General features: G+C 39.3%; 1 protein-coding gene across 4 annotated transcripts in view; it reads left to right on the top strand.

The window, feature by feature from the left end:
- The first annotated feature begins 549 nt into the window (after positions 1–549).
- MAP4K5 (mitogen-activated protein kinase kinase kinase kinase 5) overlaps positions 550–18704 on the top strand; it is a 105788-nt gene continuing 87633 nt past the window's right edge. Inside the window, exons 1-2 of one of the 4 annotated variants that reach the window (XM_045823036.1) lie at positions 550–745; positions 1025–1241. In XM_045823036.1, the coding sequence (XP_045678992.1) occupies positions 1134–1241 (108 nt within the window). In that variant the 5' untranslated portion in view covers positions 550–745; positions 1025–1133. Of the gene's footprint in view, positions 793–1024; positions 1242–18704 lie in introns of those variants that run through there. The other 3 variants (XM_045823037.1, XM_045823035.1, XM_045823038.1) reach the window with 3 other exon arrangements.

Genomic DNA, 18704 nt, shown 5'->3' with positions numbered 1-18704 from the left:
GGCAATAGCCGCGGCGAGAGCGCTTGTGTCCAAGAGAATAAGGGCCACTGAGACTTCCTAGGAATACAAGCTTTCAGAACTGTCTCGGGAAAACTCCGTAGAAGACAGGTTGTTCAGGTGTGCAGTCCAGCCTTAAACTGGTACCGCTGGGAAGAGTTTGCAAAACAGGAAGGTGCAGTAGGGTGTGCCGCAACTTAGTTAACCTGGCACTTCCCCACCTCCTTCCCAGCGCCCCACTGCCAGGTTACTTCTGGCCCAGCGCCCTCAACGTACCTTTTCCGTGAACTGGGAGGGCTGCGTTCCCATAGCTCTCACGCCCACCCATCTCCCTCTACCCGTCACTGTTTACCTGATGAATATGGGGGCTGTTTAGTGGAGGCCCGTCGGCCAACGAGTGCCCAGGGGCGTCCCTATCTGAGAGTGGGAAGCAGAGCCTGGGTCTTAAAAGCCGCGCCGGTCAGGGGCGCGCCCGGGAGGCTGTCGTGCCGGGACGAGGCCTCAGGGAGGCACTCTGGTCCCACGGCCAGCGCACTCGGGCGGGCCGCTGGACGCCGACCTACGCTGACCGGGAACGTGTCTCCCGGTGACGCAGCCCCGGATAGGAACGTGCTGCGACGGCAGCGGCGACCCTACGCGCCTCCGTTGCCTGCGAGAGGACGGGCGCTGCAACGGGAGACGGCGGAACAAGACTTGGAGCGGCTGGCAGGCGGGCGTTGGGAAGCAGGACGCAGGCGCCGGCGAGGAAGTAGGTCTCGGGCGCCGCGCTCAACAAAGAGGGGCCACCCCTCTCAGGTACCGAGTGGTCCCCAGCCCCCGGAGGGCGGGGAGGCTGGGCCGGACAGTTCGAGAGCGGCGGAGGAGAGGAGAGGAAGGGCTGCGGCCGGAACGAAGCTGCGGGGTGCCGGGACCGTCCCTGGGCCGCTCCGCTTCTCCGCCGCTCCCGGCGGGGCGGAAGGGAAGGGGGCTGGGCCGCTCGGGGTCGTAGCCCGCGGCGCCAACTCGCCTTTACTTGTCCCTTGTGCAGGCGGAGCTGCAGGCTGAGCCTCCATGTTGGGAAGCGGCGCTGTGTGTCCTCGTTAGCGGGAACCGGGTCGCTGCGGGCTGAGCCTGCAGTGGCCGGGCTCTGGGCGAAGATGGAGGCCCCGCTGCGGCCTGCCGCGGACATCCTAAGGCGGAACCCGCAGCATGACTACGAGCTCGTCCAGAGAGTCGGCAGTGGCACCTACGGGGACGTCTATAAGGTGAGGCAGGCCGGCCCCAAACCCGGCTCTTTTCTTGTGGTCTAGAGCTCCCGGGAAGAGGGCCACTTTTTAGCGAAGTTTAAGGGGGAGCTTGCTTTTATTGTTGCATCTTGGAGATGAAGCGGCCGGGGTGCCGTTTACTCCGTTCAAAGCACCCGATGTTCATTGCTTGGTCAAATCGCTACCAAGAAGCAGAAATAACCTCACTTTTGCAAACCACTGTTGAACTTTTTTGTGGTATAAACTCATTTTCATGTTTGATCATGGCATTGAAGGGAGTTGAAACGACTTACGGAGTTTCAGTTGAGGATGTTCTAGTAGTAGCATGGAAAAATGCTTCATGAAAGACGGGAGAAAATATCGACATCCCGATATTTGCATTTAAAAAAACACTTTATAAGTATGAAACTTAATTTTAAAATTATGAAACCTTTCCTCTCAATTTTAAATGTACACAGTCTAGTATTGGGTCAAAACGATGTGAGCACAAATGTTATCCTATGCAGAAAGATGCTTTTCCTGGCAGAAGTTTCATCATTTGTATCTGGTCGATGATTTTTCGCCTACTTTCTGGAATTTATAATATCCTCTCTCTGGGGTTTATAACATCTCATGAGCAAACAAGTATAGGAGCTGCCGTATTTTTTATTGTGCTTTTTTGCATTATTTGAAACAAACTGATGAGAATGAGTTACTCTTAATTTGGGATTTAAAAAAACATAGAGAAGAAAACCCAATTCCCTAAATCTACTAAATTCTTAAGGATCAAGAGGAAGGAAATTGTTTCAGGTCGCCTCATGCTTTTGGTTCTGTGTTCAAAAAGGGAACATTAATTCAACTCACGGTTTTATTTAGGGAAATTTCATTTAATTTTGCAACAGCATTGTTTATTGGATTTAATCATGATATATATCCCATTATTCCAAACAACAGTACTGCATATAGCTCAAAGGGCCTTGTATGTCATACGGGCAATTAACCAGTAGACTCCTCTGGGGTATGTTGTTTTGCACAGGTGGTAATATGGAAGGAAAACATTTTTTCTTCCTACATTTCTGCTTTTGTTCAGTATGCTATTAATACGTACTAACAATTTAAGGTGGTGTTATGACAGCTCTAGCACTGTTTGATCCTACTGGGATGGACTGTAAGCCTTTCAATTCTTTAAATAGACATTTGAATCTTCTGTACTAGACGCTGTTCTAGATATGGGGTGTTGAATTGTGAGGTAGGTCCCAGATTTTACCATGTATACTTTTGATAAAGTGGATAATTATAACAGAATCCTTTTTTTCTTTATGTAGAATTAGGGATAATTAACTCAGCTGTTTATCCATGGATTAGTCATTTTTTGGAATGCTCTTTAAAAAATTTGAAATTCCTATTTGCCTTCTCAGTCTGACTTTTTAGTCATCTTTGTCTTATGATTCACTATGTATATGTGTTTTTCCTACAAAAATCCCAAGACCTCTCTTTTTTCTTTAAAAATATAACAACTTAAAGCTGCTATTCTTGCCAGGGAATAAAAAAGTTATAGTAGAGGGGCAGCTAATACCTGCCTTTCACCCTGGTGGTACCCTATGGCACTCTTCCACAGTTTCTAAACAGAGGATCAAAGACTGAATATTTATCATATACCGCCTTCACCACCACCCCCTCTCCCAGGATCCCCTTCCCTCACATTCATGCTCCCTCACCTCTACATGTATACTCATACTCCAGATGAGCCTCTGATTCCTAAACATCTTCAATTCTGTTTCCTTGTCTTTTGTTTTCCTGTGTTCTAATTACCTGGAATCACCTCCTACCCTCATTTAAACCTGTTGCTATCCTACCTGTCCATGAAAGCCTTACTGAAATGCTCCTCCAGGAAGCTCCAGTGTCCCTTCTCTCCAACCTCATCTGGTACTCTCCTCATTCCTTCTTTTCCAGCCACACTGGCCTGCTTGATCTCCCTTAAACATAATAAGCATGGTCCAAAGCATAATAAGCATAATAAGCTTTGGACCTTTTGTTCTTGCTATTCCTTTTGCTCAGAATGTCTTTCCTCAGATAGCCACACTTGCTGTCTTCCCCACTTGCTTTTAACACCTTTTACATCTTTTTTTCCCACTTCACTTTTTTCTTTATCACCATTTATAATAATGTTTTACTTATTTTTTCTTGTTTATTCATCTCAAGCCACTAACATACTCCATGAGGGTAAGAGTTTTTATATGTTTTGTTCACTGGTCAGTGTCTAACAGCACCTAGAATTATGACTAGGAACACAGTGCTTCTTAAAAATTTGATGAATGAACAAGTAAATATCAGTAATTATATCACCTAGTTCTGTGGGCATATGCTTTTAACATAACAACACTAAGTTAGCATTTAATATCCTGTTGTTCCTGTAATGCCTAATGTGATGTCCTGCATACGTACTTTATTACAAGTCTCAATTATTTGAGTTCTCTAAGAAAAAATATATTTGGAAAACTCTTTCATAGCATATCCATTTTCAGCGCTTTAAAGTCCTACAGAATTTTGCCAGTTAATATTTACTCTTTAATATGGGTGAAAACATGCACCATTGAGCTACAGTGCTGAAGTTTTTAATAAACTCAGAGCAGTTAGAGTAATTTGCTATTTATCACTGTGTTTCTGATGTGCTGAAAACCCTAGGAAGTTTTAGAAGTATTTCCAATCAGTGACATAAACTAGTAGCATAACTACAGTGAAGAACAATAAAGGTAAATTCATCACTGTTCTAATCAGGTATTATCTCTACTTTTTTCTCCTTTTTTTTTTTTACACCTGAGATACCTTATAAAGCAGGAGCTTTAAAAAGACTACAGCTTCAGATTCTTTGTGAATTACTTTTATGTTAAGACCACAGATCCCATCTGAGGCTCCTATCTTTCGTGAGAATCCCCAAGACGGGAAGGCTCAGTCTTAAACTGGCTATGCCCTGGTTGAAAGAAGAGGAATATAAAACTTTTTATATAGATGGGGTAAGTCATTGAGGGCAGGAACAAGAAATGGTGGCGGGGAAGAAACAAAAGAGAAAAGAAATGTGATTGAAGATGGATCAAGGATCAACTGAGTGAATTTTATTTATAATTATTGTTAATTTTTAAATCTGCTAACAGGAAGTTTGGAGATTTAGTGTCTGTATTACCTTCTGTCCACAGTGATCTAGACAATTATTGTATCATAATACAGTTTATAATCACAGTACATGACATTTGGGTGGTCTTTACCCAAATATTTTTATCAAAAGTGTTCCCATCCTAGGTTCCAGAGAAATTTCAGGAATCATTTTTATCTTACATGGAATACAGATATAGAGTGGGCAGTCTCTTCTATTTTTTTTCCTAACCTGTTTTGCTTTTTCTGATTGATTATAAAAGTGTGATAGTTTAGTTCCAGGAGGACAGGAACAGATATCTCTTGCTTGTTATTGTACAATAGCAGACAGGTAGATGCTCAATAAATACTTGTGCAGTGAGATTAATTGTAGAAAATTATCCAGAGATAAATACTGTTAATGATTTAATATAGTTTGTTTCAGGTTTTCTTCCTAAATGTTTTTATACCAATATGTTTCTAAAAATGGCTTTTATAAATTGGTATCGTGATACAGCTCTTTTTTCTAGTAGATTAGAATGAACAGCATTTTCCTTGGTTATTAAATATTCTTCAAAAATATCATTTTAAAAAGATCCATTGGCCCTGGCTGGCGTAGCTCAATGAATTGAGCGCGGGCTGGGAACCAAAGTGTCCCAGGTTTGATTCCCAGCCAGGGTACATGCCTGGGTTGCAGGCTATAACCCCCAGCAACCGCACATTGATGTTTCTCTCTCTCTCTATCTCCCTCCCTTCCCTCTCTAAAAAAAATAAATAAATAAAATCTTTAAAAAAATCCATTGAACAAACTCTCATTTAGATATTCTGAGTTTCATATTTGTTTCCAATTTAAAAAATTTGCAATTATAAATAATGTTACAATTTGTGTAGAAATATTTGTCAAATAGTCTTATCACATGGGTTCCTCTGGATGCTTGATAAACTGGGTCCACTTAGTAAGTCCCTCTTTTACATATGCCTTTCTCTCCCTAAAGCCAGACTCACAGTTTTTGGATGGCTTAAGGTACTTTGAAACATATTCCAAGATTCCATTCTATAAAGACAGAGCTTGATGCATGACAACACTCTGTAAACATTCACTTATTTAAGAAGTATTTATTGAGCTCTTGCTGGTGTGGCTCAGTGGATTGACTGCTGGCCTGTGAATCAAAGGGTCGCTGGTTCACTTCCCAGAGAGGGCACAAGCCTGGGTTGCAGGCCTTGGGGGCATGCAAGAGGCAACTACACACTGATGTTTCTCTCTCCTTCTCCCTCCCTTCCCCTCTCTCTAAAAATAAATAAATCTTTTTAAAAAAGAAATATTTATTGAGTTCCAACTGTATGTTAGGTTATAGGGATGCAAACACAAGAAAGCATGCTGTTAAAAAGGAATATATAATTTAGTCAGGAAAACAGGCATGTAAACAGTCATAATTTGAAATGTGCTGTAGTAAAGTAGAAGAAATATCTAATTCTTCCTTTATTGGGGGATAGGAGAAGAGAGAACTACGATGTAAACCTGGGAAGATTAACAGAGGAAAGGGCATTAAGTGCATGTTGAAAGAATGCGGGCGATTTCCAGGTGGGTAAGATGGGAAGATATACCAAGCTGTGGGAATAGTGTGTAAACATTTGGCAGCTTGAGAAACCATGATGCATTTTGAGGGATCTGCATCTGCTTTCCAAGTTCACTGTGACCAAACCTGGCAGAGATTTCATAGAAGGAGAACACAGGCTATTTTCTGGCAGAAAAGAACCAGATAGTGGACCTCGTGTGTCATGTCAAAGAATTTGTACTTTTTCCTGTAAATTGAGGAAGCACTTTAGGGGGGACTCTTTCATGATGTAGAGGATTAGACAAAGTTGCTGGAAGTATAAGTATAAGGACCAGTTATTGAATAAACCAGATGAAAATTCATTCAAGTACAAATTTAGGCATTGGTACTGGAAATGAAATGAAAGGATGGATTTTAATCATGTTGAGAGATGATCAGAATTTCCTGGTGATTGATGGTAGAAAAATGGGTCATCAGTGGCATTTAGAATTTCTGGCTTGTGTGACTACATTGGTGCCATCAACAGAATTAGAAAATACCAAATTTGTGGGGTCTGGATCTTGTGTTTGGTTTTGGTCATAGAACATTGCATAGGTGGATATGTCTAATAAATGGTAGGAAATACAGCTCTGGCCTTCAGAGATCTAGACTGAGGCTACAAGTCTGGAAGTCATCATCACATTATGAGAGTGGTACCTATGAAGTATAGGTGAAGTCCCCAGGAGAATTTGTAGAAGAGTTGAGGAAAGACTGTAGTGTTACAGTGGCAGAAGAGAGTAATGTATATTGAAGGTGTCTGAGAAGAAACAAAGAGGTATAGTGAAGTTCTTTTCATAGATAATCGAGAGTTTCAAGAGCCCATCTCTATCATCTATATATCCATTCTTGTTGCCTTCCACTATGACTGCAGTAAAGAAAATGTATTGATTTTCAAAAAAACATAAATCTGGGTTTTGTGTCATTCCTTATTCTCCTTGTCCAGAGAATAAAATCTTAGACTAATATGCCTTTTAAAGCCCTCCCTAACCCAAAAGGCTAGCCATTCTGAATTTCTTTCAGTCTTTCAGTGCATTGTACTCTTTGTCCTTCAGGTTTTTGCAGGTACTGTTTCCTTTTCCTAGAATGCTCTTCCACTTCTTCTCATTCACCTGTTTATCCTCTACCCTTTGGCTTTCCTTTTAAACATTGCATTTTCAGGAAGGCCTTTTCTGTTCCTTATACAGGTCATATCTATATGCTGTATGATTTCTTGCCATAATGCTCATCATTTGTCACTCACCATTGTTGCTGTCAGTCTTCCCTCCTCTACTCAAAGTGTGTAAGAACAAGGGCCTTGTGTTTAATGCTGAATCAGCTAACCTAGCATAGTGCTTAGCATGTAGTATGTATTCAATAAATATGTTTTGAAGGAGTGAGCCATAGAATGGTCATGTAAGTAAGAAGAAGCAAGGATTCATTAAGGGTTAAAAAGAGTTGACGTGTGAATGGTAAATAAGGAAGTAGAGGGAATGTAGATCACTCCTTGAAGCATCTTAGCTATGAAGGGAAAAAGAAACACACAGATGTTTCTTTGATCGTTTCTAGGTTTTGCCTTCCGTTGAAGTTGATTATAGCTTTCAGTTCTTCTTTTTAATCCTCACATGAGGACATATTTAGAGGGGAAGGGAGGGGGAGAGAGAGAGGGAGAAAAATATCGATCAGTCGCCCCTCGTATGCTTCTGAACTGGTACTGAACCCACAACCTAGGCATGTGCCCTGATCTGACCATGAATCAAATCCATGACCTTTTGGTTTACAGAATGACACTCCAACCAACTGAGCCACACCGGCCAGGACTCAGTTATTATTCTTTAAGTTTATTTTATCATCCAAATGACCAGGAATGTTACTGAGTTTATAGAAAGAAACCAGACAAAGAATTTGGGAGGCACTGGGAGTTTAGAAAGGAGATTAAAGGTAGAAACTTAGGATGGGATTGTTAGGAACCAGGGTAGGGTTATAAATTTAAGCCTTCTTTCTTCCCTTTCTCCTTCCCTCCCTGTTTTCCTCACTTTCTGTTGTAGAGCCTCCATTGATTTCCAGCCCCAGTTATTCTCCTATGAGTATGTGAGACACAGATGAATGGGAAGCTGGGTTGGAGTGGGGGCGAGGGTAACAGGGTAAAAAGGAGTATTTAACATTTAACTAATATTTATAGAGGACATTTTATGTACTAAACACTGTTCTAGTTCCTTGTGATACATCAGTGAACAAAATAGAGAAAGAGCCTTGCCATCAAGAATCTGGGAGGGGCCCTGGCTGGTGTAGCTCAGTGAATTGAGCAGAGGCTGTGAAACAAAGGGTCACCAATTTGATTCCCAGGGCACATGCCTGCGTTGTGAGGTAGGTCCCCAGTGGGGGCCATGTGAGAGGCAACCACACATTAATGTCTCTGTCCCTCACTTTCTCCCTCCCTTCCCCTCTCTAAAAATAAGTAAAATCTTTAAAAAAACTAAAAAAAAAAACCAAACTGGGAGAAAGACAATAAACATTAAAGATAGTAAGTTCTATGGTATGTTATAAGATGATTAAAGATACAGAAAGGAGAAAAAGTTAAACAAGTTTGTTATTTCTCATACATATGCAGCCCCTTTTTTAGGTGCCCTATACCGTCTTGAGCCTCTTTTTTAACCCTTCCTCTTACCAATATCAGGAGGAGGCAATGCAAGCATGACTTAATATTTTAATAGATACTACATTCAGTATGTTAGGAACAGCTTTTGCATTTTAAGCTTTTTAGCTTCTATCATCGTTGTAATAGATGGTAGAGAGGCTTGGGTCCTTTACCATTTTTTTCCCCCAGGAATAATTTTCTATTATTCTCTCTGCAATAGCATAGATCCATGGATAGGACTTGCCTTCCTATTTTGCCTCTCTCTTCCTTGCCTCAGCATAGGTAGCCCTCTAAATAATATGTGTTCATTTTAGAAAAATTTCATGTTGGAATAAATGAAAAATTACCTCTAACTCCTTCACTGTAATGTAAGCATTGTTGTATATATCTTTCTAGACTTATAAAAACTCATATTAGAGATATATACATAAATCATATAGAAGCATATATACAATTATATGTATAATTTTTATTCTGTAGTATATATATTTGATAATGTACTTTTTTGTTTAACAGGACATCAAAACCACTTTTCGTGTCAGTAAATATACACATTTAATATTTGTGTTTTCTTGAATTGTTGCACAATTTTTAATCCATTTTGTTGAACAGATTGTTTCCAGTATTTCCCTGTTATAAGTAATGCTGTGATTAGTAACCTTGAACAAATTCATAGCACATATCCTTAATTATTTCTTTAAGTAAATTTTTATAATTAATTTTTTAAGGTTTGTTTAGGAAATTTTGACCAGTTATTCCCTGCTAAAGTCGCACCTACTAACAGTGATTGGCCACATCTTTTCTCTTTTATTTTTATTTATTTTAGTTTATACATTTTTTCCATTACCATTTAGTCCTCTTATACCAACCCCTTCCCCCCAGCAATCACCACACAGTTGTCCTTGTCCATGAGTCCTTTTTCCTTTTTGCTCAGTCACTCCTCCTCCAACAACTCCTCCTCCACCCCAACCCTTAACTGTCATCCTGCTCCCTATCTATGAGTCTGTCTCTATTTTGCATCTTAGTACAGTTTCTTCATTAGATACAACATATGAGTGAAATCACATGGTATTTGTCTTTCTCTGACTGGCTTATTTTACTTAGCGTAATGTTCTCCAAGTCCATCCAAACCATCGCAAACGGGAACATTTTCTTCTTTCTTACAGCCAAGTAGTATTCCATTGTGTAAATGTCCCATATTGTTTTATCCACTCATCTACTGATGGACACTTGGGCTGCTTCCATATCTTGACAATTGTAAATAATGCTCCAATGAACATAGGTACGCTTATGTTTTTCCAATTAGCATTTTAGGTTCTTTTGAATATAACATAAACATAAATTATATTTTATTCATAAATTAAACTATATAATTTATATAGCAAATTCCATACCTAATTATTAGTAATAATGCATGCATTTTGGTGATTTTTTTGTTGTTCATTTTCTTTTTTCTTAATATATTTTATTGATTGTGCTATTATGGTTATTCCATGTTTTTTCTCCCCTTTATTCCCGTCCACCCTGCACCCCACCTCCCACCAGCATTCCTCTCCTTAGTTCATGTCCATGGGTCGTATATATAAGTTCTTTGGCCTCTCCATTTCATATACTATTCTTTACCTCCCCCTGACTACCATTATGCTTCTTAATCCCTGTATCTTTCCCCCTACTCCTCCCCCTCCCTGCGGATAACCCTCCATGTGATCTCCATTTCTGTGATTCTGTTCCTGTTCTAGTTGTTTGCTTTGTTTGTTTGTTTTTAGGTTCATTGTTGATAGTTGTGAGTTTGTTGTCATTTTACTGTTCGTATTTTTGATCATCTTCTTTTTCTTAGATAAGTCCCTTTAACATTTCATATAATAAGGGCTTGGTGATGATGAACTTTTTTAACATTTTCTTGTCTGGGAAGTTCTTTATCTGCCCTTCCATCCTAAATAACAGCTTTGCTGGGTAGAGTAATCTGGGATGTAGGTCCTTGCCTTTCATGACTTCAAATACTTCTTTCCAGCCCCTTCTTGCCTGTAACAAGGTTTCTTTCGAGAAATCATCTGATAGTCTTATGGGCACTCCTTTGTAGGTAACTCTTTCCTTTTCTCTTGGTGCTTTTAAGATTCTCTCCTTATCTTTAATCTTGGGTAATATAATTATGTGGCTTGGTGTGTGCTTCCTTGAGTCCAGCTTCTTTGGGACTCTGGGCTTCCTGGACTTTCTGGAAGTCTATTTCCTTTGCCAGATTAGGGAAATTCTCCTCCATTATGTTTTCTTAAAATAAGTTTTCAATTTCTTGCCCTTCCTCTTTTCCTGTCACACCTATGATTCGAATGTTGGAACGTTTAGAGTTGTCCCCGAGGTTCCTAAGCCTCTCCTCATTTTTTTTGAATTCTTGTTTCTTCATTCTGTTGTGGTTAAATGTTAATTTCTTCCTTCTGCTCCAAATCGTTGATTTGAGTCCCAGTTTCCTTCCCTTTACCATTGGTTCCCTGTATATTTTTCTTTATTCTATTTTGCATAGCCTTCACTTCTTCCTCTATTTTATGACCATACTCAACCATTTATGTGAGCATCCTGATTATCAGTATTTGGAACTCTGCATCTGATAGGTTGGCTCTCTTTTCCTCACTTAGTTCTATTTTTGGAGCTTTGATCTGTTCTTTCATTTGGGCCATGTTTTTTTTGTTTGGGTGCACCTGTTATGTAGTAAGGGGCAGAGCCTTAGGTATTCTCCAGGATGGGGCAACTCACAGTGCTGCATTGTGGCGCTGTGTATGGGGTAGGGGTCTGAGAGGGAACAGTGCCATTTGCTCAGTTCTAGGTTGGCTTTCAGTCACTTCTCCTGCTACCCCTAAGCAAATTGAGTCCTTCAGGTGCTGATTCCTGGATGGGTGGGTTTGTGTATGTTCTAAGACTCCATGGGTCTCTCCAGTGAACTCCTGAGAGGCTAGGAGTTTGTCCCCCCTGCTGCAGCCCCCACAGGTGTTTTCAGTCTGAGGTTTTGAGGCTTTATTTCCCTGTGCTGGAATCCTGGGTTGTGCGGTTTTTCTTGCTTCCCATTTCTTCCTCCTGGTTTATCCACAGGCAAATGTGGGACCGCCTGGTCCACCAGCTGCTTTGCCCACTCTGTCACCAGAGCCTTGCCATGTGTCCTCTCACCCTGGTGGCTGGTCTCCACCCCTCCTACCAGACTGAATGAATGTTTCTTCTTAAACTCCTTGGTTGTTGGACATCCATACATTTTGATTTTCTGGCAGTTCTGGTTACTTTTTGTTTTTAAATTTGTTGTCCTTCTTTTGGTTGTGTGAGAAAGCAAAATGTATTACCTACGCCTCCATCTTGGCTGAAAGTCCTACCTCTTTTTTTTTTTTTAATTAATTAATGTATTTATTCTTAGATAGAAGGGAAGGGAGGGAAAAAGAGAGGGAGAGAAACATCAATGTTTGGTTGCCTCTTGCACACCCCACACCAGTGAACCTGGCCTGCAACCCAGGCATGTGCCCCAACTGGAAATTGAACTGGCGACCCTTTGGTTCGCAGGCCAGCGCTCAATCCACTGAGCCACACCAGCTGTTTTTTTTGTTTTTTTTTGTTTGTTTTTTTTTAAATAGAAACACATGCTACTTTTTTTCATGCTAGTTTTTTTTTAAGATTTTATTTTATTTAGACAGAGGGGAAGGGAGGTGGAAAGGGAAAGAGAGAAACATCAATGTGTGGTTGCCTCTTGCACACTCCCCACTGGGGACCTGCCCTGCAACCTAGGCATGTGTCCTGACTGGGAATTGAACCTGCGACCCTTTGGTTCGGAGTCCGGCGCTCAGTCCACTGAGCCAAACCAGACAGGGCATTCCTACCTCTTTTAATCTTAAACCATTTCCTTTACCATTAAGACTTCTAGATAATTAGTTTACTTTAAGTAATCTGGAAGGATCTCATTTTTCAATAAAAATTAATTTGTATTAGGAAAGTATTAGAAAAACTTTTTCATAGACAAGTGTTCTAATAGACTAAGGCTTTAGTGTGTCCTGAGATGTAAGTCATGTGGCCATATTTGGGGTCACCTTAATGGGCAGGCCTCAGGCTCTGAATATGGCTGCCTGATAGTGGGGGGAAACTTGGAATATGTTCTCCTGCCATTGAAGAAGGAGCACCTCTGCAGACTTCCACAATGGTGTGTGGAAGACATCTTGGAAATAATTTGCTCCACGGAGGACTTCTCACATATGCCTTATCCTTGAGAAATGGTCATTTAACTTATTCAGATAATGACATGCTGTGTTTAGAAGCAGTCAGTTTCTTTTTTAAACTTTCCCATATTGACCTAACATCTGTCCCATTGAAAATTTGTCCCATTGCAATAGCACAGATACACCTTTGTTGTCACCCCAATATTCTCATACTTAAAAGTATCAAATGCAAAAGAGGTAGTCAATGAATAAATGTTAAAACAATGAATGACTTGACTTTTTAAAAAGATTTTATTTATTTATTTATAGACAGAGGGAAAGAGGGAGAGAGGACCAGAAACATCAGTGTGGTTGCCTCTCAAGCGCCCCCTACTGGGGACCTGCCCTGCAACCCAGGCATGTGCCCTGACTGGGAATTGAACCAGTGACCCTTTGGTTCATAGGCCAGCACTCAGTTTACCTAGCCACACCAGCCAGGTGAATGACTTTCTTTATTTTAAACTCTCCATGCAGAGGATATGCTTTAAGTGGCTCCCCCTTTATTATATTTTGTATCCTAAACTTAATAATCTTATTGGAAGTGGTTTCTTGGAAATTTAAATAATAAATTATGGTATATAATGTGTATAGTGTGTATAACCTCCCTTTTCCCAAAAGGATTTACAGAAGTAAAATGGAGCACTTTGCTCCTGTCAGAGGATAAAGTATTGCATTATGTTTTCAATATAATACTTTTAATATTTATATTTAAATTTAAAAATTATAATTTTATAGAATATGAAAAATGAAGTCACCTGTAATGTCATGAATCTGATATTTTAAATACTATCATTTGTCTTGGACATCAAACTTTGAGCATATAGTCAAAGTAAATAGTAACCACAATGGTGGGAAGGGCCTGGAATGTATATGTGGCATGTTGAAGAAGTTAGCATGATTCATCCACAGATAGAAGGGGGCTTTTATATTTTTGATGTGAGCATGGTTATAATTAGAACTTAGGCCCCAGGCTGCTATAGGGACTCATTTGTCATAGTGGGAGGAATGGACTGAATCAATATTGTCTCACACACCAAAACTGGGACTGGACTAATGAGGAGAAATTATAGGACAGTAGATTTTGCTTATCATAAAAAAGCCTTTATACAATTGAAGTTATCTAAAAAATGAATGTGTTAGGTTGACCAAATGACCTCCATAGACTAAGTAGAAGAGAATTGTTTTTGTAGAAAGGAGATTGAATTAGATGATTTCTAAAAGTTTTCCTAACTAAACTTCTAATAGAATAGTATCTCTTGAGTAGTTTTAGTTTCGTCTATTTTCACTCTCCCTTAAATGTGGGTGATTTTTAGGATTTTGTTCTTGACTCTTTTCTCATAACTCTACATACCCTTCCTAAGTAATCTCATCTATCTGCTTAGAATCAGTAATGTTAATGATGCCCAAATTTTTATTCAGTCCAGGGTAGTAGCTCTTGAGCTTCAGGGGCTGTATATTAAGTGGCTAATGGGATCTCACCAGTTAGCTTTCCATAGGAATATAAAATTTAAATATGTCCAAACTGGAGCCCGTTGTCCTGAGCCCTTCACTGCCCTCTCGCATTAAATGTATCCATCTTCCTGTGATTGTCATCTTCATGAATGGGTCCACACTGCTTACGCAGTCATGCAATCCAGAAACTAGGAGTTATCCTTGACTTGCTATTTCTTTGCATTTCACCTTAAGTAGTTTACCAATTTCTAATGGAGACAAGTTTGGACTCGAGCATAGCTGAGAAGGTAAAGGGAAGTGAATAGGTTTTGTTTGTATTTTTAAGCTATCAGGATTTGCTGATTGCATATCAGATCAAAGATTGTGAAGGAAAGACATGAAGAATGACTTTGGGTTTTGGACATAATCAACAGGGTGGATACCATAACTTTATTTAGATTGGGAAGGTGTGGGGATGAATGGGTCTGTGGAGCAGGTATCACTGAGTGTTCTGTTAGACAGGTTAGGGTTGAGATGCCTGTCAGGTTTCCATAGATTTAGAAATCTGGAGCTCAGTGAAGAGATTTGTCCTGGAGATGGCTGTTAAAGGAGAGTGTTAGAGAAAGAAAAGGTGAAATTCCATCATCAGTCAAGATAAGTAAGAGAGGAGGGAGTAACAGAGAGTCTGAGGCATTATTGAAGGTTTGAAGACAGGAGTAAAATAGTCCTTATGAAGAGTTAAGAGTGGAAAAATCAAACCTAGTAGAGAAGCTATAGTTTGATATTTGTATTCTGATTGGAATTTAAGACCAGTTAAGCTAATTTTGTAATGTTTTTCCATTAACATTTAGCTATTTGATACCAGTATGGAATTAGTGGGTAATTGGGTTTAATAATATTAGAATTTTGTCAGGCTAATATATGTAGAGAATGAAGGGTAAGGAAATTAAGGATGTTTCCAAGAGAGTGATTATAAATAGAGTGATGGGCTATGGAACCCTTACAAGTTAAGGGAGAAGGTAGGGAATGCATTGGGTTGACGAAGTGGAAGAATCACTGGAGTGGGAGGACTAGAGTAAGTGAGCTGAAAGGATAGAACAGGGGTGTCAAGCTCATTTTCATCAGCTTCAAGGTTGCCTTCAGAGGGCTGAAATAATTTTAGGACCATATGTAACTACTAGTAGATGTAACTACTCCTTAACTGTTAAGGAGTGGAAATTACATTAGGCTCTTTCAAGGCAACTGCAAGGCTGTTGTGGCCCCTGGCAAAAATGAGATTGACACCCCTGGGATAGAAGGTTATGATCAGAAAGTACAGTGTTTGAAATCAAGATTCAGATAAGAGGTCAAAAAAATCAGAAGTTCGAGAGAAGATCTGGATGTTAAGGTTTCTAAGAATGGTGGCAAGAATGGGGTAGAGAGGAAGACTGAGCCAGAGGCTATAAAGTCTTACAGGAACAAGGAAGGGTGACCAAGAAGTTAGCAGGTAATAGCCACACGAGGATGGCAGGTGACAGTCTGTGCAGTCTCTACTGAGCTTCAAAGCAATCTTAATTCTCACCATGCCCTCTTTATACTCTTATGTTTTCTAGTACAAGACAATTTTGCTTCTTTGAAATGCCCATGTTTTCTTCTTTATACCTTTGCCTGGAATTCTGCCATAATCCCTTATACCCCATTCCTAGGAAATCTCATTAAGTCTCAGCTTAGATTTACTTCTTCCTGGACGCTTTCTCCAGTCAACTTTTACTGGGCTCAATGCTTTTAGGTTGTCGTTTATCACCTTGGGAACATTTCTCACGCTGTACTGTATTTACTGTTCACTTCTCTGCCTTTCCAACTGATAAAAGCTCCCTGAAGGCAAGAACTATTTTATTTCATTACATCAACAACAATGCCTGGCACATAGTAAGTATTCAGAATATTTGTTGAATGAATGAATCAGTTAGAAGCAGTGTTACGTTAAGAAATCAGGTGTAGAAGTTTTACAGCCTATGACCTAAGTGATTTTACTGCTTTTGTGAACAAACCAGCTACTTTGCATCCCTTTAGATCTTACAGGTACTGTGTTGCCACTTTTGTATCAAAGTTCATATTCTTTAATCTGGGATACATAATTCTGAGGAGTAGCAGCTAGAGATTGCTTGTTAAATACTGGGACATCTGGGTTTTCTCTTGTTATGTTAAAGAATACTTTTGGTGGAAGGAGGCATGTTTAAAGCTGATGGCCCCCAGTTGGCCTCATGGCATAGTTTTGTGACCCTGAAAATACCCTGGGAGAAAGTTAACAGGATAGGAGAGGGGCCCAATGTGAGGAGCAGTAAAGTGGAATACGAGAGCTGACCTCATGTATCTTCATGGTGACCATCTGGGTTGCTATAGCTTTTTTTTTTTTACCTTTTTTTTTTCTATTTTTTAATTTTAATCATTGTTCAAGTACAGTTTTCTTGGTTGCTATAGCTTTTAGATGATGGTCATTACTTGCCAGTTTCATTTTTTTAACCCTAGTTTTAAAAATTATCTTCTAATGTCATGGCTACTGAGATGTACTGTGCATTAAGTCATATCTTATTCTTTGTTGAAAACTTGTAGTTAAAATGTGTTAGAGATAAAACTTCATTTGTCACATTAAAAATTTTCACAGCATGTAGGAAAGTTTAGAGCTGATAAAATGGCAGCTGGATAATGTTGAAATCTAAATGGCTTAGAAAGATCAGCATCTTTTTTTCTTGGTGCAAGTGAAAATATAGGGGTAACTTCTTACTTTGAATTTAAAAATCCAAGCCAGGAGAGTTTGAGTTAAAATAATTCTCCAGTAGTAAGTTGACTTGAAAATATTAGTTAAGAAATTAAAGAGAATTGCATTGGCAATGAGAGGAGAAACTTAATTAACTGGAAAGGCTGTTTTATGGATTTTATGGTGACATTGATCCCATTAGTTTATCTTTTTTCCATTCAGTAATTCCAGTTCCTGACTAATAAGAAATTTACTGTAGTAAAATATTTTATTAGATTTCTGAGTGTTTGGTATACTCTCAGGCCAATATTAGTATATACCAGTAACCTACTAAAATGAATAGGAATCAAAAATATATTTAGATCCTTTTTGTAGAAGGGATGTAGTACTTCTATTAATTCTTTCTGTAAACATAATCCAGAATCTTCAAATTCTTATGTATTAAAGTTAAAAACAAAAACACTTGAAAGTATCACATTTAACTTGTTGCAGGGAGATACTGGGTTTCAGAAATCAGTATCACATGTGACTGTTTGGATTTTAGTGTGAAATTATATAGTTAAGTATCTGAAAGATCTATTTAGTACATTGAATCTGTAAAGTCTCTGTTTAGAAGATTTTTTTTTCTGAAAGCCTCTTTGCCTTTCATTATAAAAGAGCCTGGTACTGCTTTCTGTTTTAAAAATCCAGCTGGAAAATTACAGAGTAAGACCATTTGCCCATCAGTTCTTCATTTGGAGAGAACAGAAATATGTATCAAAATGGAGATTGACATTTCTGTGTTTCTTCCATCAGTGGGAGTTAGAGCTTACAGTATTTACTTGTTACTTAACTACATATATTTTGAAGACCTCTGCATGGTGTAGCTGACTTTTAAAATACCATCTTTATTTCATGTGGTTCTGTGATTGTTGTTCACATCCTCCAATGATCCAATGATCTACTTCTTTCTAAACCTCTCAGAATTGCTAAAAAAAAAAGTGTGTTTTTGGTCCTTGTCATTTTGGTTCTGTTAAATTGAGAAACAAAGTATCAGTTGATTCTTATCATAAAAATCAACTGAAATATGCCTGAAGGTATATATACTTAAAATAATTTTCTGTGTTCTTTTATTTTAAGATTTTTTACATTTATTTTTAGAGAGAAAGGAAGGGAGGGAGAGAGGGAGAGAAACATTAATGTGTGGTTGCTTCTCACATGTCCCCTACTGGGGACCTGGCCTGCAACTCAGGTATGTGCCCTGACTGGGAATCCAACTTGCAACTTTTTGATTTGCAGACTGGCACTCAATCCACTAAGCCACACCAGCCAGGGAATTTTCTGTGTTCTTTTAAAAGTAATTGGTAGAATTAGGCCCTGGCTGGCGTAGCTCAGTGGATTGAGCGCGGGCTGGGAACCAAAGTATCCCAGGTTCCATTCCCAGCCAGGGTACATTCCTGGGTTGCAGGCCATAACCCCCAGCAACCGCACATTGATGTTTCTCTCTCTCTCTCTCTCTCTCTCTCTCCCTCCCTTCCCTCTCTAAAAATAAATAAATAAAATCTTAAAAAAAAAAAAATCCATCTTGGTCCCTGTAATTGTTAAAAAAAAAAAAGAAAAAGTAATTGGTAGAATTAATTTTAATACAATATTAGATTTACAGAATAATTGAGAAGTAGTACAGAGTTGTTTATCCACCTCCCTCCCTACCCACACAGTTTCCCCTTGTATTAACATCTTTGATTAATGATATATTATTATAAGTATTGAACCAATATT

The sequence above is a fragment of the Phyllostomus hastatus genome, unplaced genomic scaffold (assembly GCF_019186645.2).
Source record: "Phyllostomus hastatus isolate PE091 unplaced genomic scaffold, TTU_PhHast_1.1 phas_scaffold_501, whole genome shotgun sequence".
NCBI classification, from domain to species: domain Eukaryota; kingdom Metazoa; phylum Chordata; class Mammalia; order Chiroptera; family Phyllostomidae; genus Phyllostomus; species Phyllostomus hastatus.
Note: the sequence above shows the minus strand (reverse complement) of the source record. Positions and strands in the feature narration are given on the sequence as shown.